A 23,781-nucleotide genomic window follows, 5' to 3' on the forward strand; every position below is an offset into this window, starting at 1 on the left:
TATTTATAACTTTTAAAGAATTTGCATCAGTGGAACAAGCCCTGTTAAGAATGTTCCCTGTTCTTCCTGGGTATGATGCCATCCCAGCAGAAATCTTCTCATCAGGACTTTTGTGAGCCTCCCTTAGCTCTGGCAGGTTTTTGTGTGGTTCTCTTGAGCCATGTTTGTTTATATTTGATCCCTGAAGCCTTTCTTGAAATGCTGCTACTCTAAACCACACAGTTTTTCTCACGAGTATTAAATATCTTCGTTTAGTGCTGTAGAAACTGGCTTGGTTTCTGGCAGCCTCTGTGAGGGTTAAAGAGCTTCTTTTGAGTGTGCATACACACAAATTCTGACAAAGCAAATTTATATTACATGAAGTGACTTTAATCACATATTATTTGAAGTTAAATGTTGCTCGTGACAAAGAACCAAATAACAATAAAGGTATGTGGCGCAGATGGTAGAAAGAACAGACCCCTGCAAAGCTGCTCGTGTGAACCATGGGCTTCTCCTGCTAAAGAAATCACAAGACTCTCTCCTCTCTGTTCAAGCTGAAGACCAAGGTCACAGCAAGGCAGCTGCCGTAGGACACTTGAGTGTGGTGGGTCAGCACGAGGCACCTTCTGTGGTCAGCCCTGAGTGGTGACTTTGGAGGCAGATCTCACCCTGGGGGAGGAGAGAGTCATGAGAACACAAACACTAACCTTAGGTCGTGGTCTGGAAACTGGAAACGTTGGGGTGAATCTGTGCTCTTTGCTATGTATAAATACAGATTGTGTGTATGTATATGTAAATGTGTATGTATGTGTTACATGTAAACTTGTAAACTCATACTACACATCCTAGCTCTGTGTTGAGAAGCCTGGAAGAGTGACTGCACCTCATGTTCAGACCCCAGCTCCTGAATGGGGCGGGAGTACAAGGTAGACTTGAAACTTCTTGTCAGATGATAATAGGAGTCCTGGCCTCTGATAGAGACAGTCCTGTTATCAAATAAATGACTGGACAAAGCAGGAAGCTTTGACCATGCTGTAAACCATAATCTATACCAGCTCTTCACTCCTTACAGTTGGCTAGACCTCTAATATAGATGGTCCACAATTTGAGTCTGCTTATGAATTTCTAATGTACAGGGTGTAAAATCAGTAGTACATGTAGTGTAGAAGCTATGCTTTGGAGTTTGATCTTTCCCTGAGCTGATGATGTGCGGTCCAGTTCTCTTGTGCAGAGTTAGGCAGTAGCCAGCAACCACCACTTCCAGTCAGCCAGCGGATATACTGTGGTGCTCTGATGCTTTGTGTGTTGGGGTAGTGCTTGATGAACTTTGAACTTTGACTGTTTTGTATGAGTCACATGGGGCCTAACTGTGGATCCCGATTGCTATGTGGACAGTTTGGAACTTGGATGGGATTTGTGGGTTGATGGCAGTAGTTTATCAGCCTTCATCTCTTAATCCTGTCTCCTATGCTACGGTTCTATAAAAGGGAGCCGTATGTGTAGGAACATGCTCAACAATGTTCTTGAAGAGATAATATCAGAAATTCTCACAGAAAGTTTGGGGGAAATGCTCTGTGAATTTGAAACTATTTAAAATCTTTTGAAAAACAGCAAAAAAAGATTATTAAAATATCTCCATTACTAGAGAAATTATTTCCTTTCAAAACTACAAACTGAGACTTTACTATAACCCTGCAGCAGATGGAGCTTCACGGCTGGGTGCTGATGCTCGGATGGAACAATAATGTACCTGCAGTTTCCTTCCAGGAGACTTTGACACGGTGTTTTCATTTTAAAGTGATGAGTATAACTTGAAATATAAGGTTTTTTTGAACCTATAGACTGAAAACATTGGAGCAGCACCCTAGAAAAGTACATGCTCCTGTTTTTGCTGTTTCTTTTGCAAAATACTGTAAGTTGTAAGGCCTAGAGCTAAGTTTATTTTATGAGAATCCTGGTCTTCACTTATGTGATAAGCTATTTCTAACAAAGTATTTCATTTTCCTAGGCCTCAGTTTTCCCATCTGTAAATTGAGTTGATAATGTTGATTTTGTAAGTCTATCAACAGGAAATCTGATTGATAGATAAATAGATTGATAACATGTTATTGCTTCATAAAAAATTGAAATGCATTTATAAATTAGTGCTTTCTGATCACTCCCCGAAGGGCAGAGACGTCATAAACTCATGGCTTCCACTGCTACATGTTTCTAACCAAAACCTAGAACTAGGCAGTGCGGTGCAATACAAAGACATTCAGCTTTGGAGAACAGCAACTTTGGTTCAGTTCCAAGCCTTTGTGACCCTGGTCTTGCTCTTCAATGTCTGTGATGTTCAAATCACCATGGAGCTCAGCAGGACTTCTGGGATATGTATAATTGTACATGCAGACTAGTTGATGGAGTAACCAGTAAACAGCAGTCAGTCCTTGTGACTCCTTTGGAAGGGGAGGAACACTGTACTGGAAACTGGGTTCAGGGACAGGACAGTAGCAGAGGTTTGCTTGAGGGCAGTGTGACAGATGCTTGCTTCCATGTGTTCTGAGGCTTAGCCTGCCCTGGAAGACTTCTGTTGACAAGAAACAAGTCGTACACTTTGTAATCCCATTCTCCACAGATGTGGAAGAAGGGTAGAGCAATTTTAGCAGGATAGTGTGGTTTGACTGCACACTAGCCTTGAATCCAGAAGCAAAGGACAGGATGCTTTGTCCAGACCCATCTGTGTCAGTAGGGGAAAATAGTGCTTCTCCTGGGTGTGAGATGGGACCCTGTCTTCAGTCTACCAGGGGCCATGCCTTTTCCCTTCAGAAGAAATGTGCATCCTTTAGAGGCTGGTGGTGCCTGGTCCCTGGTCAGAGACAGTCTTGTCGGCTATTTTTTCATGTAATTTTACAGCTTACTTATTTTAGGTTTTTTTAGTCCTTTGGTTGTGTACAAGTAAAATTACTTGTGTGACAAGACTCCTCATGAAGCACAGCCCTTGTGCTACCGCCTTTCATCTGATGGCTGTATGGAGCTCTGTGTAAAGGCACATAGTTTGAACTGTAAAGACAAGAGTATTGTGTCTGCTGGTGTGTGCTTGGTGTATATGGAAACAGACTTGTCTCCACGTTGCCTGGAATTTCCATCCATACACATTTCCTGCCAGAGTGGCCCTGCGTGTGTGAGCAGCAGCCTATACTTGCAGGAAAGGCACTCCTGTTGTGAAACAAAACTCCAGACTATCACTGATTAAGTCTTTTAGGAACATAATCTCCTAGTGGCATTGCTTTATACTTGGGAGAACCATTCTTCTTTAAAAAAAAAAAAAAAAAATCCTAGTGATGTTAGCTCTCTGAGCCGACTAGTGGCACAGAGGCCAACTGCTGCTCCACAGGTTCTGAATAGCCAGGGAAGCGCCTGGATTTGCAGCACATTCCTGGCTACAGAGCTCTGCCAGGGATAGCCCTGGGCAGCAAAAGGCTCCCACAGAGGAACTCGGGAGTGAAGGGATACTTTCACCCAGATGTGCTGGTAGTGTGTGTATCTGAGAGATGCTTCCTTGGGATGTCCTCTTCTGGGGATTGTTTAGCTGGAGAACTTGATTAGTAATGCATGGGCTCATCTGACCAGTGTAAAGTATTTCACAGCCCAAGGCTTTGCTTATAGAGAGCACGGAAGAGACTGCAGACAGCCGTTCGTCTTCCTGTTATCAGCAAAGGTTTCTGTTTAACAGCTAGAGATTTTATTTTTAACTGCTTGACTCAGTGCTCGTCAGATGATTGGGACCATCTAGCTGCAGATTGAAGCAGCCAGCGCGGGGGAGGCTGGAATGGTGAAGGGAAGGGGGATGGCTGGGAAAGGGGGTGGGATCTTAGAGTCGTGCCTCTGCCATCCTCCCAGAGTGGAAGAGTTAAGGGCTCCCACCCGCTGGAGTATGTCTGCAGGTCAAGCTGGGAACTCCAAGAGAATGGCTGCCTTATGTCACTTAGAGACTTAATTGCCACGTGATTAGTGTGCTGTGGGGAGCAGGACCGAGTCTCCTGTGCTCTCCACTGCCCTGCTCCTTGAGCTTTTTCCCACTGGATCTGCCTGTCTCCAAAAGTCTCCACCATGATCGATAGCTCCAAGAAGCAGCCACAAGGCTTCCCGGAGATTTTAACTGCTGAGGATTTTGAACCTTTCAAAGAAAAAGAATGCCTTGAGGGGAGCAACCAGAGAAGTCTCAAGGAAGGTCAGTCGGCTCTGGGGGGCAGGATGACCACATTCCTGTTCCTATCACCTTGCCTGTCTGTCTCCCACTGTGTTTCTGTCTCTGTTTGCTGTTGCCCTTACTCTGATTTCTATGGTGAATATTTAATGCCGCGTGCGGAGAGGCAGAGCCCAGAGAATGTGAGCAGTTTGCCATAACTGCTCCTGATAAGGGCGCTCAGGAAGCCAGTCCTGGTTTCAGTGGATTTGTCCAGACTGTTTGTGTATTTTCCCAGTTGGGGATTCTCCTCTAACTCTTTCAGGTTTTAAAGAGGCTATTCCACTTTTATTATTAATCAGAACACTGATTTATTTGTGCTTACAATCACATAATTCCAGGAAAAATAATTTTCCCGATTAACATGTTGGATGTTTGTCTCCTTACTTGCATCCTGAAATGATGAGTCAGCTGTGTGTGCATTATCTGCGTGTTGTTTTTAGAAGCGTGTTGCATAGATTGATTTTTTTAAGGCAAGTAAATAAGCTTGAAAACGCTTGCTGGTGGGTATAATTGTCAGTAAGCACTGCACTAATTAGGAAAGAGGCCAGAGATCTGGGAATCGCTGTTCCTGTTTGCGTAGCACGCTTCTCTGTTACAGCAGAGAGCAAGGGCTGTGGGTGAAGGAGCCCGGAGTTTCCTCCATTTGAGACCTGAGTGTCATTGATCCCAGCGCCGACTCAGTCCTCTCTGGGAGCTTTTCCTTCCCCACGCCCTCAGCTCTGTCTGCAGACCCCTCCTGTCCTGCCCAGCTCTTGTTCCTCCTACAGACAGACAGACAGCCTGTAAGGAACCCCGTCGCCCTGTGTAGCGAGTGCTTCCGCCCTTTTCTCTCAGATACTAAGCATGTGGAGATGCAGTGAGGGAGCTCTGTAGAGTGCCAGGGTTGGGCTGCCTTTGCGATGCGTGGGACAAACACCTAGGTCACCAGAGATCACACACAGTGAAATGTAAGGTGTGCCACTGAGAACTAAGCAATGGGTGTGCTCCGCCTGTGCACAGTGTGTGAGCAATGGGTGTGCTCTGCCTGTGCACAGTGTGTGAGCAATGGGTGTGCTCTGCCTGTGCACAGTGTGTGAACAATGAGTGTGCTCTGCCTGTGCACAGTGTGTGAACAATGAGTGTGTTCTGCCTGTGCACAGTGTGTGTTAGTGTGCACTGTTAGAACAATTAGTGCCAAGTGAGTTTTTAGGACTCATGGAGACTCGTGGTGGGTGTCAGGTGGGTTTAAAGTTCTTAAATCATTCATTAATAAACAATTTAAGAAATCCTCCTGCAGTATTTAAATCAAGATGTTTAAATGTCAGTTCTCTTAATGCATATATTTAAAACAGCTCTGTGTGCTTGTGAAGTCGGGCAAGTTAAGTGGAATAGGAGAAATAAAAAGACGGCAAAACAGCCGAGTGTGATTTAAAGGACTTAGGAAGCAGGAGTCAAAGCTATGAAGACAAGGACTAGAGAGGTGTGGAGCAGGCTCTCTTCCCAATACCACGCTGCATACATACATACATGTGTAAATCCTGGACATGTGTTCCATGGTAGAAGGTTCACGAGCTGATTGATTACATCATTAGAATCTCCTTGGCAGTCCCGAGGGTTATGGAGTGAGGTAAGAAGTGCGTATTAAAAGAGCTCAGTGTCTTTAGGCTCACGCCCAGGTGCAGATTCCTTTTGTGACCTGGATGGACATGTTTACTGCTCTGCACTTTGGTTTCCTTGTCTGTACACTAAAGAGGAACAGCACCCAGGCCCTTCTATTTACACGCATGTCTGGGTGCAGTGTTAGTTTCACGCTCACCGTCTTACCCACTTGAAAACCCTTTGTCACTCTCTCCATCTATGCAAAAGTTAAAGCTTAAGAGCCAACATACATTTTTCCCATTAAGAAGTGGCTGCATATTTATAAATACAAATTCATAAAGAGGTGGGGGAGCCTCATGTTTCAAGACACCCCAGAAATGACTGATAATGAAATCCACATCTCACCAGAATTGTATGGAACTGAGTTTGATAGGTTTATTTAACATATTTAATGTATTGCGTATTTTTACTCATTTTTAGTAATAGGGAATGAGAGTAAAATGATATAGCCAAATATCAAGTCAAGGGTAGTCTCCTGCCTCAGATCTGGATTTAAACAGATCGGAAAAATAACTGTTTAGGAAGCCGCCCTTGTTTAAGTTGTATGAAAATAAGTTGTTCCTATGAAGAACTGAACCCTGAAATTCAGTGTGCCCTGTGCCAGCTGCAGCTGCATAAGGTGAGTGAAGCCTGGGGCTGACTGTGACCTGGGCCAGCTCCACCTGAGCAGTGTCCTCTTGTCCAGCAGCTGTGTTGCTTCAGGAGAGAGACAGCTACTCAAATGTCTTAGGTTGGCTTGTTATTGAAAATGCCTTTGAGTCTAAGTAGATCCTGCGCCATTTGGGTAAAAGAGATAAATATGTAAGTGACTATTAGTAATGTCTAATAGTTTATCCTTGTGTATTAGGGGCACTCATTAAAGGTATTTATTATATTTTACATCAATTCTGTTGGGGTTTTTGTTCATCTGATTTTAGCCTCATAAACACCAGCCTGGTCCCTCTGTGTTAAGGGCTGAAGTCTCTCTGCCCCAAGTGACAAGTCTCTTGCTTGCTTATATTGAAGTCTTTTCCAGTCCCAATAATTATTGACAGTGCTGTTGACTAAAATCAATATGAGCCACCTCAGGTGCGGTTCAGATTTTACAAGCAAATAATCGTAGGATTTAAGGGGTTTTGTTTATTTATATGAAGAAAGCAAGTTAGCCAGTGGGTAAAAGTACTTGCCACTGAGCCAGCCAATGTGAGTCCAGTCCCTGGGGCGCCAATGGTAGCAAGAGAGAACTGACTCCCAAAAGCTGTTTTCTGGCCAGTGTACTCCTGCAGTAACACACACACACACACACACACACACACACACACACACACACACACACACACACACACACACACGATAGATAATGCCTCACTACTAGTAACTCCTAGTTACTAGTTAGCTCCTTGTTACTAGTAACTCCTAGTCAATATGTGTAGCTGAAGAATCTCACTTCTCTCTGCCCTAGGCTAGAAGCAGCAATTGTCATGAATTCTCTGAAAGTGTACCAGCTCCCTTTGTGCAAGGTTCATGGGAGGGTGTCTCCCCTCCCTTACATACAAGGGGTATGGCTGTTTTCTAACTATGCTCAGCACACAGGAGCTTAAGTTTAACTTACAGATCTTCAGCATGTTCATTTGAATTTCCAGGAACAATCAATAGGCCGGGTTCCTTAATTCAGATAAGCCTTTTAAGGAGCTTTGAAATAGACAGTTTGTAGCTCCGGTGCTCTGAGCTAGGTACAGACATGTTTCTCAAACACAAGCTGGCAGTGCTTACAGTAACAAGGGGAAGTGAAATCTGAGGACTTCCTGCTGTTGAGACTGGATTGTATGTTCGGCTGGCTGTGTGCTTTAGTTGAAATGCCCTCCCAACTCTGCATCTCACACTGGCTGGGTCTATCCAGTAGATGGCACACCCTGCAGTGGCTGTCCTCTGACCACAACAGCAGCGGCAACAGCAGCAACCAACTTGGACAAAACACAACCTTTAGTGGCAGAACTGAACTCTTAGGACATCATGCCTGTGTTTTCCTGTCGCCCAACTCAGTGGCTCACACTTGTAGTTCTGCTGAGGATTCAAGACCAGCATGGACACCATGGGAACACTGCCTTCTCAGAAACACCATCGTGGAGAACAGTCCCATAGTCTCACAGTTTGCCTGGACAGCATGCCTTGGGTCTCCTCTTCTTCTGCTTCCCAAGCCAAAGACTCTTAACATGTGGTTCGTGTGCCTTTTCCTAAAGGAAGTCATTCACCTCAGGCATGGTGCCCAAACCTAATATCCTGGCAGTCAGGCAGCTGAGGCAGGAGGATCCACAAGCCTGGACTCAGTGAGGCTCTATCTAAAAAGTCACTGGCTTTAGTATCTGAAAGCACTTACTCATCCCTCTATACCCCAATAAGTCACTCAGTCACACTGTCACCAGACACCACTGTGCTCAGCACCTGCTCTGCCATCGCAGTTAGGCCATTGTGGTCCTTGGAGACAAGAACCGTTGTTTTCTTTTGTTTTTCTTTTCTCCTTTGTTTGCTGCCTACATTCTTCTAATTACAAGTACCATGTGAATTACCACTAAATTAATGTTAATAAAATAAATTTGAAAAGATATGGTTTCATATTGATTGACAACACATGAATAAAAAAAAATCTCTCAGACACAACTCACTATTTTTAAATGGGTATATACTATTGAGATGAAATGATACAGTTTAATTTTTATTAAAAGTCATTTTATTTCCCAGAAAGGGGGATGCCATTCATATAGGACTCTGGTAAATGTTGTAAACTACTATAAGCCACTGCATTCTCAGACAGACGGACAGGTAGGTAGGTAGGTAGATAGGTAGGTAGGTAGGTAGGTAGGTAGGTAGGTAGATATGATGGAGATATGGTATATAGATATATGTTCTAAAAATTGGCTAAGATGGTAATATATATAAAAGTGTAAACACACACACACATACACACACACACTTACCAGAAGAAAACATGTGCTTTGGTTTAAATGAGCCAGCAGTTGAGCCTGGGGACCCAGCCTCTCCTCAGATGCATAGTCATCCACCCCCAGCCTTCTGAGGATCTGCTAAGGTAGAGGCAGATGCAGAGCTGATCGATCCCAGCAGTCCTGCACCTGTGACAGTGTCAAGAGCCACCATGGTGACCTGCATACTTGCTCACCATGCACACTGGAATAAACCTGACTGATTCCCTAGTGCTGAGGCCTGCCCTGCCTACAGGACTTCTCTCAGAAAGCCTGTGATGGCCCCTGGTCTAAGCCACCACAGCACAGCTTCCCTTCCCTAGCCCCCAGCTTCATTCCAGATGCCAGACAGTGCTGCAAGGACCTGTGTGTCAGCACTGTTCCTATTTAAAACAAAACAAAATTACCCCTTCCAGACTCCAGCTTCTCAGAGGGAAGGGGCTGTATATGTTTTCTGTATTTCAAACCCGGGGCCTGAGCTTCTCTCTCAATTTAAGGCTGTTCAAGAGCAGGTGCCGTCTCTAAGGTGAGTTGGCAGGGAAGTGTATGTAGACTTCTGAGGTTACCCTAACCCCTCATCTGGAAAACGAAAAGTGCCACAGAATCACCCCTTTGTGATTGGCTTTGTGGATCATGTCAAAGTCCACGTGTGGAACTGGAGACGGAAGGGTGTAGCTGTGTTTTATATGTATCCCACCATGGTAACATGACAGGTTAGTATAACACCAATCTCACTGGAAAACTGAGAAAATTTAGATATGGTCAGAGCTTTGGATTCCAGTCGTTTCCTAATGGTGGCTTTCTGAGGATGATGCTTTTTAACAGAAGAACTGAGAGATTAAGAGGGTCAGCTTAGACTTTGTATCATCCAGGTCCACACTGGGTGGCTTCAGTGGCAACCTTCTTTGCCTACACCTCTGGGGGCAAGAAGCCTGAGGCTTCCGAAACACAGGGAGAGGAGCAGCAAGCTAGCCTTCTGCCTCACTTAATGTCACCTTCTAAAGGTCCTGTGTCTAGAGAGTCACTGCTGTGACATTAGCATATGCAGCTCTGATTGCACAGACTCCTGCTCGTGGATGGCCAGCAGCACTGTTGATGGAGGTGAGCACTGTAGCAGAAGCTTTGGTGAGCGTTTATGAGCTAACATTTTTAAGGAAAATGATCACAGCTATTTCTGGCTTAATTCTACTTCAGTTTCTTGCTAGTTTACAAACCTCCTGGTGCTGCTGGGAAGAGAGGCAGGTGTTGATGGGGAAGCTCCTGGTGGAGCCTGCTGGGTGGAAGTCCTCCCTGGCTGTACAGCACTGGGGTCTTGGAGCAGAACCACACTAGTGTCTAGGCTGCTGCAGCAAGAGAACACAGTCCAGCAGGAGGTGAGGAACCTTCCTGCTAGTTGATATAAATTCATTTCGTATCTAGCATGTTCCAGCACACTGGTTCACTGGCTCCAGCTGCATGTGTTCTTCCTTATTTTAATGGAAGGAGCACAGCCAGTCAGTAGTGCATCATACAATCTAAGCTCCATTCCCCCATCTTTCTCTTCGTGCGTGCCATGCCATTGTAATCCCAGAACCGTGATGATCTGTGTGTAAAGGACAGCCGGGTGAGCCTTCAGGCCACACACTCAGTGTGTCATCCGGATCATAAGAGGGTTCAGATGCCTGTATGCTTTGATGTACCTTGCACATATATGACCATGGATCAATAAATGAATCTACATATATAAGTGTATGCATATACACGTTTATATGAGTCAGAGGCCTCTCTGCCAGCTCTGTGCTGTCTTTCTTACAAGGACACTAACCCTACTAGACGAAGGCCTCACCCCAACACATTCCTGAACCTACCAAATGAGCAAAGCCTGGGCAGGCAGGGAGCCTGGAGCAGCTGGAACTGGCTGTTCTGGGGAGTGAGTACAACTGTTTTCCTGTGTAGTTTCTGGTTGGTGCTTGTTCAGAGCACCCACCTTAGATGTTTATGCTAAAAAAAAAAATATAGAATCTTTTAGACAAGTGCACATTGTGTCCTTGCCGAAAGATTAAGAAGGAATGACAGTTTAACTAGAGCCCACCATAAGAGACCCCCCACTGATCTTCTACTATAGGACAGGAGTGTTGGGTTTTCATTACACCCAAAGCAAGAAAAATAAGCATTCTGTTCCCTTGGAACCATATGGATAAGAAATCTTCACATAAAGAGCCTCGTGATTCTGCCAGTCAAAAACTGAGTGGGGAAAACCATACCCTGTTGTAACCTTCTGATCTCTCTTGCATCAGGCAAGTATGTGAACGTGTCTACTTCAGAGCTTGTTAGAGCACTGGGCCTCCATAGGTGCTGCTGGGAGCTTTTTTCTGTTGCTTTTTCACCAATAAGACAATGGGTATGTCTTTCTGGAATTCTGCTTTGGCTAGTGTGATCTCTGCCCTTCCACCCCTAACTGAAAATCAATCCGGAATGAGCAGACATTTCTTGCAACTTCTGCAAAAAGGGGTGAGGAATCGGTGTGAAGGTATGCGCAGTTTAAAGAAACATGCCCCATTTTTAACCAGTCTGTTTCCATGACAACAAAAGCAGCAGCCAAACATCGAGTTCTCAATGCTCCTGTAAATTTCCAGGGCTGAGCAGTGAAAACAGTGTCTTCCTGCCCCAGGACTGCAGGTCAGCGCAGGGAACCAGCTCCTGGAGTCCCGTTTCATCTTGGTTGCAGTGGGCTGCCTCCCTCAGCAGCAGTGTGCCTGCAAGGGTGCCACACTGAAGAGGAAGGCATTCCTTCCCGCTCCACCCATAGGCAGCTTTCTTTGGAAACTAATCTGCACAGCATTTTAGTTAATCTATTGTTATTGCTCCTGTTTTAGTCAGAAAAGAGTCATAAAAATTCTGTGTGGATGTTGTTTGTTCTTGCTCATGGTTGGGCCTTGAGTCTATGGGCGCCCTGTACAGCTGCCTTTGTTCCAGACAGGAAGTGGAGATGGAAGTGTGCTCAGTCAGTACAAACGGGACAGCTTTCAGGGCACTCTGCTGCTGTTTGGCTTGGCTTGGCTTGGCTTGGTTTGGTTTGGGTGGTGGGTGGGTGGGTAGGTGGGTGGGTAGGTAGGTAGGTAGGTGGGTAGGTAAGTAGGTAGGTGGGTAGGTAGGTAGATGGGTAGGTAGGTAGGTGGGTAGGTAGGTAGGTAGGTGGGTAGGTAGGTAGATGGGTAGGTAGGTAGATGGGTAGGTAGGTAGGTAGGTGGGTAGGTAGGTAGGTAGATGGGTAGGTGGGTAGGTAGGTAGATGGGTAGGTAGGTAGGTAGGTGGGTAGGTAGGTAGATGGGTAGGTAGGTAGGTGGGTGGGTAGGTAGGTAGGTAGATGGGTAGGTGGGTAGGTAGGTAGATGGGTAGGTAGGTAGGTGGGTAGGTAGGTGGGTAGGTAGGTAGATGGGTAGGTAGGTAGGTAGGCAGGTAGGTGGGTAGGTAGGTAGGTGGGTGGGTAGGTAGGTAGGTGGGTAGGTGGGTAGGTAGGTAGATGGGTAGGTAGGTAGGTGGGTAGGTAGGTAGATGGGTGGGTAGGTAGGTAGGTAGGTGGGTAGGTAGGTAGATGGGTAGGTAGGTAGGTAGGCAGGTAGGTGGGTAGGTAGGTAGGTGGGTGGGTAGGTAGGTAGGTAGGTGGGTAGGTAGGTAGATGGGTAGGTAGGTAGGTAGGTAGATGGGTAGGTGGGTAGGTAGGTAGATGGGTAGGTAGGTAGGTAGGTAGGCAGGTAGGTAGGTGGGTAGGTAGGTAGGTGGGTGGGTAGGTAGGTAGGTAGGCAGGTAGGTGGGTAGGTAGGTAGGTAGGTGGGTGGGTAGGTAGGTGGGTAGGTGGGTAGGTAGGTAGATGGGTAGGTAGGTAGGTAGGCAGGTAGGTGGGTAGGTAGGTAGGTGGGTGGGTGGGTAGGTAGGTGGGTGGGTAGATAGGCAGGTAGGTGGGTAGGTAGGTAGGTAGGCGGGTGGGTGGGTAGGTAGGTAGGTGGGTGGGTGGGTAGGTAGGTGGGTGGGTAGGTAGGTGGGTAGGTAGGTAGGTAGGTAGGTGGGTAGGTGGGTAGGTAGGTAGGTGGGTAGGTAGGTAGGCAGGTAGGTGGGTAGGTAGGTAGGTAGGTAGGTGGGTGGGTAGGTAGGTGGGTGGGTAGGTAGGCAGGTAGGTGGGTAGGTAGGTAGGTAGGTAGATGGGTAGGTAGGTGAAGTTTCCTCTGGTTTAGGGGCTGTGTTTTCTTTTTGTGTTTAGTTTTCATCTCTTTGCCTTACTTTTTAAACAATTACTGAAGAACATTATTTTACTATGAGCAAACTAGACCCTGAAAGTACAGCTAAAGCCACGTAATCTTTGACTCCTTGAGCATCTGAGGATCTGTAGGCTATGTGGATCTCACATTTAGTGTGAGTATGAATAAGAACACGTTGGATCTACCACGCATCTGTGGATCTCACATCCTTGCTCATAGCCTGTCCTTTTAGTCTCTTTTAACATTCACAGCAACATGATTACATGTGTGTCCGTTTCTACCAGTATCAATTTCAGAAGGAGGCACCAAGGCTGACTAGAGTAGTAGATCTACAAATGGGGCACATCTCCACTAGTGCTCTGACTGTGCCCCACACAGTAAGTTAATAAAATGACAAAAAGATTCACACAGTAAGATGAAACATTTTGCCCCAGGATAATTACTAACTCATAGAAAATCTTTATGATAACTAGTTCTTAAGGTGGCATTGCACTCTTTTCTTAGGAAACTGAAGCTAATTGTATATTCTAACTACCCATGTGAACTGAAAAAAAAATGTTGGTTTTAAGTAAGCATTGTAGAAGATGTTAGAACACTAAAAAAAGAGTGTACTTCCAGGAAATACACAGAAGTCTATGTGGCAGGAAATAGAAAATATAACTATTTTGGTTACAGATCACCCCATTAGTAGTTAATGGAATCGTGCTGGTGGGGGAGGTAAACCAGGAGAGGGTAGGAAGCTGGAGATTCGAATCCTGAGAAATTAGTTTTTTAGTGTATTTGATGTTATCCTCTGTTTAAAACCATTTTAAAGGAAGCAACTCAGTAGAGTAGTATTTTATGCACTTACCATGTTACACAGTATAGGCTCAAAGAAATGCCATCACTTCCGAAGAGCACTGTCACATTATCTGCACTGCTCCCGTGTCCTTCCCATGGCTCCTGGCATCCAGAAGTACCATTCTAGATCGTCTGTTCTGCATATTTCTTATAAGTGAAATAATTTGTCATACTTTGTGTGTGGCTTCTTTCATATGACATGTTTTCCAGGTTTATCCAAATTTAGAGCTGGGGGAAGGAAAGCAGGAAGAGGGAGAGGAAGAGAAAGACCCAGCTACCTGCAGAGTCCAGAAGAGAGTAGCAGATCCCCAGGAGCTGGAGTTACAGGTTACATGAACATAGATGCTGGGGACTAACCTGGGGTCTTCATAGAGAGGCAAGGGCTCCTAACTGCTAAGCTCCCTCCCCAGCTCTTTATCCCTCACCCACACTTGGTCTGTATCAATACATAATCAATACATAATTCCTTTCTGTAGCTGAATAGTACTCCATATTCAGTATAGGCTTTCCAGATGCCTGTAACACTTAAGCTTTGGGTATAGTTGCTGTGAACCTGTGTGCACACATTTGTGTCTGAATATCTGAGCTCTTTGTATTTCATTTAAGAATAGAATTGTAAGGATGCACCTGTTTTTTTTGTTTGTTTTTAACAAAGGTGCCATATACAGAACTTTTGAAAAACCCAGGGTTTTGTGTCTTATGGTCGTTTTTTTTTTTTTTTTTTTTTTTTTTTTGCTGATTCAGGGCCAGTGACTGGCTTGCTGACCGTAGCTGCTGCCTTATCTGCAGTAACGCATGGCAATGTTTCAAGTTTTCCAGCTGTGCTGTATCCCTGCCTCTCCCACCGACCTCCCAGCTAGCCATCATCCTCACTGTCAACACTGCACCTTTCTAGCTACTTCCTGGAGAAAACAGAAGCCATCACTTCAGAACTCCCTGGCTGTGTCGGATCAAAGCTCTGAGGCCCTGCAGAGAGAATCCCCTCACAAAGCTTTCCTTGGGTGTGAGCCCAGCCCACAGCCTCCTGCCTGCCTCTTGCTGTTTGTCCTCCTGCAGCCTAACTCCCACCAGGCAGCTGCTGTGTGGGGAAGTAGTAGCTCTCTGGTTCCCACTTCGTCCTTCCTCGGACATCCGTGCTCTCTTCTTTTCTGAATCTGACCCCCAAGTGCACATTTGATTGTTGGTGTTCTTGACAGCTGAGCCCTGAACACCTTTGCTTTCTGTTTATGTCTCTGCCTCAACAAATGCTGTGGCTTCAAATGATACATTGTCCCCTTTCTCTGAGACCTGGACCCACAAGGTTGATTGTCATCTGATGTTTCTGCTTCCATATCAAATATGAGCTTCCTAAGGTTCAGCCTGAGCAACTCACATGTCTGCAACTGGTCTACCAAATACTCAGGCTTAAAACTCACACCTAACAAATTCAAAACAACTCTTAAGGCATTAAGGAAGGTTAGTCTTGTCAGAGTTCCTGCCCTGGAACATTGAGATGATACCCCAAGATTCCCTGAACTTCTTCACCACATCACAGCCCAACCCTGCTGTCCTAGGACTCTTGTCCTCACATCACTCATTGAATGTTTATATTATTTAATGTGAGGTCACCGGTGTGGCTGAGTAGATGAAGGCAGCTTTTGTTCTTTAGCTTATTGAACTGTAGCGGTGCACATCATGGCACACGGTGGAGGCAGTATCTCATCTTCTGACAGTATACACTGGTACCATCTTTAGATGGCACAATGATTCTGAATGGATGCAGATGCATTATCAAAGATGCTACCAAACTGAATAAGGCTCTTAGCTATACCTGCTTTAAGTAACAAGAGGCCTTGCAGTACAAGTATTAAGGTTTTAAGAAGAAAAGGAGCTAGCTAGATTTTACTTCTTAAAGCCAACTCACAACCTACATGACTAACACAACCCTGGCGTGTGTGCTTCTTTGCATATTCTGTATGCACTATTAATAGGATGTTCAGAGGACACTTTCTGACACTATGGGGCTCCCACAATGGTGACAGGGGACAGGAAGTCTGGGTAAAATGGAATGGATGTCACATTCTTCTCACTATTATGTGTGTCTTCACTTTAGTTTCAACAGATAAGTAGGAAACTTTATATAAAAATGTAATACATCAAGGTACTGGCATCACAGGCCGGGCTCAGAAGAAAGCCCCTGAAGCAACTTCCCCTATGACTACAAAGTAAATCTCCCCAAAGAACTCTGGGCAGCTGCTCGAGCTAACATCCTGCGGTGCGCACCAGAGGGCCTGAGGCTCCGCACCCACGTTGTTCAGCTCATGGCTGCCTGGTGCTCACACAGACACACAATTTAAAATTGGAAACAAATAAATGTGGAAATCTCTGAGGAAGGCTTCTTTGTGGTTTTACAGTTTCATGAATGAAGTGACAGTGAAAGTCAAAGTACTGATGGTCAGTACCATCTTAAACATCTGTTCTGAAGGGAAGCAGGCAACTCATCCCTCTACCTCTTCAGTGTAAATGTCCCATGTGGCTTCTGAACTGCTTGGCAGACAGATATTAGACTTGGGCCAACGAGACCCTCCACACCCAACCCCAGGAGATGATGTCTCTGTGGGTCTTGCTTTGTAGAATCGGTCCCTTACTTTATCCACTCAGACAATACATGATACATCTTTGCCAGTCCATCCACTTTACTCTCATAACTGGAATGATTGGAAGAGAGCTGGAACCAAGATCTGCTCCTTGCCCGGCAGCTTCTTCCACCGTCACATTTCCATCTGCCCTTACCCCACTCGCCCAGCCTTTCTGAGACTGCCTGGCTTTGGGTTTTGGTTTTCAGAGGCTCTTCACCCTTGATGAGTCTGCAGTTTGCTGCACACCATCCTGTTTCCCAGTGCTTTCTCCTTGTTTTGTACACATTGCTCAGCGCTCCTCCCTCTAAGCCAGAGCTGTGCTTGACCTGCTCAGCTTGTGCTAACTGTTCATTCTGACTGATATGCTTTTAAAGTGAGATTTTCAATACAAGTATTGTGTAAGTTATTATCTGTAAGATCTTCTGTTTGTTATTAATCTTAATTTTATTACCTCCCAACTATTTAGGAAGCAAGGGAAAGTAACTATGACACTTTTATTTTTTTAATAAAAATATATTTACTTAGAAGCATTCAGAATGTCAGCAAAACAGCCGCAATTATTTTTTTCCATTACAGAGTGGTATTCAGTTAACCGCACAACAGTTGTGTTCACATACGCTGCATCAGAGACAACTGAAGATGAAAAAAGCAAACAAAAACAAAATAAAACCAAAACCACCCAAACTACTGTCCCCATATATAACTAATCTATGCTGTGCACCAACAAGAACCTGCTTTAAATTTCCATGCCAATTTACAACCCCCAGACTGTGCCAGGCAAGGTTAGTGCCTATTGAAAATACCACCAGGACAGGGCTATCCTAAGACACATTCGGTTGTGTGTTAACTATACAAAAAAAAAAGACACTGTACAGTTTAAAGACAAATCTTACACAGCCTTACATTTCAGTTTTTTTCTTTAAAAGGAGTTAGTTGTGTACAGGGGGGTAAATGCCTTATAGACAGAAAAAAATTCGCTAGAACCAACTTATTCATCATCATCATCTTCTTCCTCTTCTTTCTCCTCTTCCTTATCCTCTTCATCCTCCTCCTCATCTTCCTCTTCCTTCTTTTTTTTGCTCTTTTCAGCCTTGACCACCCCTTTTTCGCTGCATCAGGTTTTCCTTTAGCTCTGTAGGCAGCAACATCCTTCTCGTCCTTCTTCAGCCTGGCGGCCTTCTTCTCACAGGGCTGCTTGTCATCCGCGGCAGTGTTGTTCCACGTCTCCCCTGGTTTCTTTGTGACATCACCAATGGATAATCTAGGATGCTTGCCTTTGACTTTGGGCAGTACTCAGAACAGAACAAGAAGAAGGCCGAAGGAGGCCTCTTGGGTGCGTTGGGGTCCTCGAACTTCTTTTTCGTCTCCCCTTTGTGGGGGGAGGGGTGATGTAGGCTTTCATTTTGCTTTCATAATGAGCCTTGTCAGCCTTTGCCGTATCTTCAGTTTTCCCCTTTTCTTTAGCAGACATGGTCTTCCACCTCTCTGAGCTTCTTGGAGAACTCTGAGAAGCTGACAGAAGCATCCGGGTGCTTCTTGTGCTCCTCCCGGCATGTTTGCACAAAGAATGCATATGAGGACATTTTGCTTCTCGGCTTCTTAGGATCTTCTTTGCCCATGTTTAATTGATTTTTCTCCACGAGGCACAGAGTTGCCCAGTGCCGGCCTGGCTCTCACTTGCCCCGGCGCTGTCTCTGTGGAGCTCAATGGACTGCCTAAGACATTTAATATCAAAACATTTGCCATGCTCACCAGACACAAGATTAATCATTAGATGACCTACCCTTTTTCATAGTAGCAATTAAGATTTTTAAAAAATATAGTTGATGAAAATAGAGAAAGTTCAAAGCACTTGTATTGACACACTTGGGTTTGGGGTTTTTTAACAAGTTTTAAGTTAAAATTTCAAAATCTTTCTCCTTGTAGAAATTAATAGGAAAGATCATGAATGCTAGCCCTGAGAGACCATGAGACATGGCACCCCAGAAAGACTCAGTAAGTAAATCTTTCACCATGACGAAGGGACGGAAAGTTGTCCGTGCTCTCACCTGTCACAACTTGAAACGTGACGTATGGACACAGAGCAGTCGGGCACCTGAGTCGTGGAGGGTGCAGACACCACCAAGGCGCAGCCTGTCCCCTTGCTTAGGGATGAGGGCAACGTTTACGCACAGAACCCCACTAGAGTATTGTTCTGCAGACATTGGAAACAAGCAGGTGATGAGCAGGGGCCACTGAGAGCTGTTTGACGCCATTAGCAGCCGAGACGGCGTGGTCACTGTGTAGAGTGTGACAAGGCAGCAGTGCAGAGCACAGAACAGGCTGTGCCTGTGCAGCCATTCCTGTGTGTGTGCAGCCATTCCTGTGTGTGTGCAGCCATTCCTGTGTGCAGCCATTCCTGTGTGTGTGTGCAGCCATTCCTGTGTGTGTGAAGCCATTCCTGTATGCAGCCATTCCTGTGTGTGTGCAGCCATTCCTGTGTGTGTGCAGCCATTCCTGTGTGTGTGCAGCCATTCCTGTGTGTGTGCAGCCATTCCTGTGTGTGTGCAGCCATTCCTGTGTGCAGCCATTCTTTTCCCCTTTGGGTCTCTTTCTTTTTCATATTTTCTTGTTTAATACGACTCATATCGCTCAGACTGTTTAGAGAAATGTGAATCATGCATGAGCAGATGGCTACGCTCATGTGCCACCATTGACGGGGTCTCTGCGCGGCCTTTGTGTTGTACATGTGGACGTGCACAGTATTGGGATTCGCAACTGAGATTGAGTCTTTCACGGAGGACAAGGTGCTCCTTGTATACAGTGGACTTCTGCGCGTCAGCACTTCCCATTTCTTTTAGGAAAAAGCAGGTTTAAGCCCTGTTTTGCCTTTAAGGATTTTTCAGGAGACAGTGTGATGAATTGCTTTAGTTCCTTGTTTCCAGAAATAAAGGCAACCTCTGCAACTATTCAAATGTGAATTTGATTTTACTTTCTTAGCTATGCTTTCTGCTTTGTGAAAGATGTAAGCATACAGTTAGTGTGCGTGTGAGCCGCTTTCCCACCAGAATTCCACTTCCCGTGTATTCTTTTGTCTTCAGCCATTTGCGAGATGGGCATGGAAGGTACTCAGTGTCCGTCAGCTTTCTAATAGCCTGCAGGCTGTGATGTTCTGAGCCCATTAGTCAGTTCAGCGTCTCAGAGACGGACAGGATACAGCTGTCAGGAACACTGTCTGGACATGAAGCCCTTTCCAGGAAAACAGGCCTCTGAGATACTGTGCCACCCACCCATCAGAGGGCTGTATGTCTGACTGTGACACAGTCGAGGAGAGCAGCTAGGGGCACAGGGTGCTCTGGGACTTCTTCCTCCATTTGGATGGAGCAGCCTTGGTTAATGTGGAGACTCTGGAGGGTGGAAGGTGATCCTGACAAAAACCTCTGCAGTCAGAAGGTCACACCATCGTCGGCACAGTCCTTGGTCCCTTCCACAATCCCACAGTCCCTGAGAAGCACGGTGAACACATCCTGCCCTGCCTCTGCCTCCCAGTGTGCTGCGGCTGCCCATGTCATTTACTCTGTGTTGCGGAGTGGAGTACTAAAAGGAAATTTGCTGTTTTCTAAAATTATTAGTCTGTACAAATAGTACTTTATAACAAGTTCTAAGAATAGCCTTTATCAAGTTGTTCCTCTTTAGTTGTGTTAATATGAGCAAATACCATATTTGTATTTCAAAATTCGCATGTCTACTGAGTATGACACTGTGTGTCTCATACTGTCCACATTCTGGTACAGACAGAAGATGAAAGAACTAGCAACCAACAGACATAATATAGCACATATTTCCAAGTCTGCCTCTTCTCCAGTCTTGTCCTTTCTAACGTCTTTGCTTCAAAACGGCTGTCCTGTTACCAACTCCTGATGCTTTTCTAGCAGTCCCATGCCACAGCTCAGGCAGATGCCTGAGAGGAGCTCTATATGGGCTCTTGCTTTGGGGGAAATTATACAAAGAATCAGTTAAATCATTCTCTTCCCTCCCGTCAGAATGACCTAGGTTGTGGAGGAGGTTGCTTATTTTATCCATATAGGAAACTGGATGAAAAATGCATGTGACTTCTGTGTAGTTTTTGTTTTAACAGTTGAAGGTTGGTGCTTCTGCTGTGTGATATGAGACATGTCTATCTGCTCTCTGCTTCCGGTTCCTGGCACCCCACTCCAAAACTGCTTTCCTAGGTGATGGGGTGGGGGCTGAGCAAGCATTTTATGTGAGCCATGATCTTAGTCCTTATGCACAGGATGCTCGGTGTTACCAGTGATGAGAACATGTGGGGTACGCTACATGGCAGGTAGCTAAGGGCTCTACATGTCTCTGGATTCCTTTAGTTTCAGGAAAGCACAGAGAAGGTCAGAGAAGGACTCCCTACCCCAGCCCAGTGCACCCCTTTCACTGGTCTTTTTCCCAGTTGTGGCTTTCATTTCAAAGCAGCAGTCACATAAAAGGCCCTCCTGCATGTTGTGGGTCAGTCGAGCAAGTGTTCAAGTATGAGGTGGATTGAGTGTTGAATAGCCTGGGCTACTTAGTAGTATTTACAAGTAAGAACTCTAGGAAGTACACTCTTGTGTGTATGGGGTCAGATTTGATTGGAGTTGTTGGACCCCCAGTTGATTTCCTCAGATGAGAGAATGAGGAAATCTGGGAAAGCCTCTACAGTTGCAATCAGGAGTGTTGGTGTGAGGAACCCAGGAGCAACAGTCATCCATGTGTAACCTCACAGCAGGTGCATCACACACATCAACATGACTGGGTTTCAATCTTGAAGGACCCAGGGCTGCATTCCTGCACTTGTGGGCTCTTGAAGCAGCCAGTGTCCACCCAAAATGACCTCTAAGACGCACAAGCTGTTGTCATGGTGTTGGCTTGCAGACAGAGTAACTGATGATGTGCTCATCATCCACAGACATCATTGTGCAGAAAATGTTCTGTGTTCCAAACATGGCTCACCCAGCATATCATATTGTGGATTTGGGGTTTCTGTTGTTGTTTGGGGGTTTTGGTTGGTTGGGGGGGGGTGTTTGTTTGTTTGTTTGTTTGTTTGTTTGTTTGAGACAGTGTTTCTCTGTGGAACCCTGGCTGTCCTGGAACTCATTCTGTAGACCTGGACGGCTTGACCTCAGACCCTACCTGCCTCTGCCTCCCAGTGTTGTTTGTTTGTTTGTTTGTTTTGGGGGGGTTGGTGTTTCTCAAACCTTTCTTTGAGGATCCCTGGGGAGCATCGAAAGAGTGCTGCTGGAGTTTCTCCCCAACATTGACCCTTTGAATTGGAGTAACACCCTGGTTTTTGTCCCCTCATTGCTCTCCTGGGGATTCTCCTTGCTGTGACAACCTTAAGTACTACCCAGCATTAGCTTCTGCAGTTTTTTTAAAAAGAAGGAGAAAGAGGAGGAGGAGGAGGAGAATGCTAGTGTCAAGAGTGTGTGTGCTTACTGTTTAGCTGTTTTTACTTGGCATTTGCACTCTGTAAGATTTTTATATCAACTGTTTCAATTCTAAATTCAGTATCAGTGAAACTCTGTGGTCCAAAAACAAAAACCCCAGCTGTGTTCAGTCCTCATATCTAACCGTGATAAGGTGTTCGCCAGAGCCACCAGACAGTTCCAGGCTCTGCAGCATAAGGAAAGGGCTCTGCTCTGAAGTGTTAACTGGGCCTCCAGCTGTCAGGACTGTGGTCCCTGGGAAATGGGAGGCACCAGTGTGCTGTATCCCAAGCCTTTTATTCCACCTCCATGCCGCTGAGCTGCCTTTTCTCCCTGCCCTTGAGAAGAACAAACAGGTGATTTTAGCATGCCACTGACTTCTGCTACAGACCCTGACTCATCCTAACCATGATTTGAAAATAATAGCAAAACGACTTAAAATAACTAGGAAAAGGTTTTCAGTTTTACTTGATATGTCCTTTTTTAGATAGGCTTTTTTTTTTTTAATCGAATATCTAGAGAATCTAGAGGAAAAGAATCTCCTTGAAAAATCAGGGGGTGCAGGAAGTTTGGTTTTATTTCACAAGCTAGATTAGTCCTTGTTTCTACCAATTCTCACAATTTTCTATGTATTAAACAGTGATGCCATTTGGTTGCAGGTTTCTCAGAACTTGTAGGGTGAAATTTGGTGTGTGTTTATACAAAGACTAAACAAAAATATTGCTGAGTAAATTCAGAATTAACCAACAATCAGAATCACAATTGTTTTTGACAACTTAGCGCCAAGTAATACCTTCTTCCTCCTTAAGATAAGGTCTAACCTGTAGGGTTAGGGTCAGAATGTCCTGGAACTCACCATGCAGCCAGGGTGACCCTTGAGAACTGAGGTTATAGACATGGCCACTGCACTCAGCTGCATAGCTGGTTTCCTTCTCACTGGACAGTGAAGTGGGTGTTTAATAATGACCAGCAGTGTCCCTTCTGGTACTGTGGCCGTTGACTGGGTTCTGTGGCAATTAACAAACTCCAACTCTTTCATTTCTACAGTGCTCCAGCTGAGGCTGCAACAAAGGAGGACAAGAGAGCAACTAGTGGACCAGGGCATCATGCCACGTAAGACCAAGCTGCTGTTGTCTTGGGTGTGCTGGGACAAGATGGGCATTCCTGAGGAAAGCTTACCCTGCTTCCTTCAGTTCTCAAGGTCTTTGCAGGCTTGGCAGGAAAGCCACAGGTCAGCGTGGCCTGCCCAGGAGAACCCTTAGAAAACATTTTAAAAACAAATGCAGCTTATAAAGTAGGCTTGAATTTTACACTAATGAAGAAAGTCTCTTAAGACACTGTGCAGTTCTTACGGTGAATTGTAATGTCTGTCTGAGTTATCAATTGTTGAATTGATAACTCTGTTGGTACATCTGAGAGTAGACCTGTGAGAGTGCTGTGATACGATTAACTCATGACCTCGTTCTCCTTACACATGGTCATCTCCTGGACAGTAGGCTATGGTCTACCTAATTACATGTGTGTCTGTTGCCACTAACAGAGTGCCGTCTACAGTCAGTGTTTCCTTCAAGAGATTCATAAGAGTTGGTTTTGAAATATTTATCTAAACTTTTGTTCTTACCTTTAACCACGAGCTTTGGAAGTCTTAGAGGGGAGAATGGTTGTTTTGTGTCGTATAGGATTATACATCTGGATTATCTGTTATTATTTATCCATTATTTAGTGTTTTTAAAACACTAGAAATTATAAAAGCAAACAATTTCCAGTCCTATAACTCATTGCTATCCCAGAAACCATTTATCAGTTAATGAGGATAATTTTTTTCCT

General features: G+C 45.1%; 1 protein-coding gene across 3 annotated transcripts in view; it reads left to right on the plus strand.

Moving 5' to 3' along the window:
• Positions 1-23,781, plus strand: part of MRTFB (myocardin related transcription factor B) — a 137,876-nt gene that overhangs the window by 73,795 nt on the left and 40,300 nt on the right. For all 3 annotated transcript variants that reach the window (XR_013975649.1, XM_080942507.1, XM_080942508.1), the window contains exon 4: positions 23,002-23,067. Coding sequence is in view for 2 of the 3 variants with exons in the window: in XM_080942507.1 (XP_080798633.1) it covers positions 23,002-23,067 (66 nt within the window). In the remaining variant the exon portion in view is untranslated. The remainder of the gene's footprint in view (positions 1-23,001; positions 23,068-23,781) is intronic.

Source organism: Micromys minutus (assembly GCF_963924665.1).
Source record: "Micromys minutus genome assembly, chromosome: 31".
Lineage (NCBI taxonomy): Eukaryota > Metazoa > Chordata > Mammalia > Rodentia > Muridae > Micromys > Micromys minutus.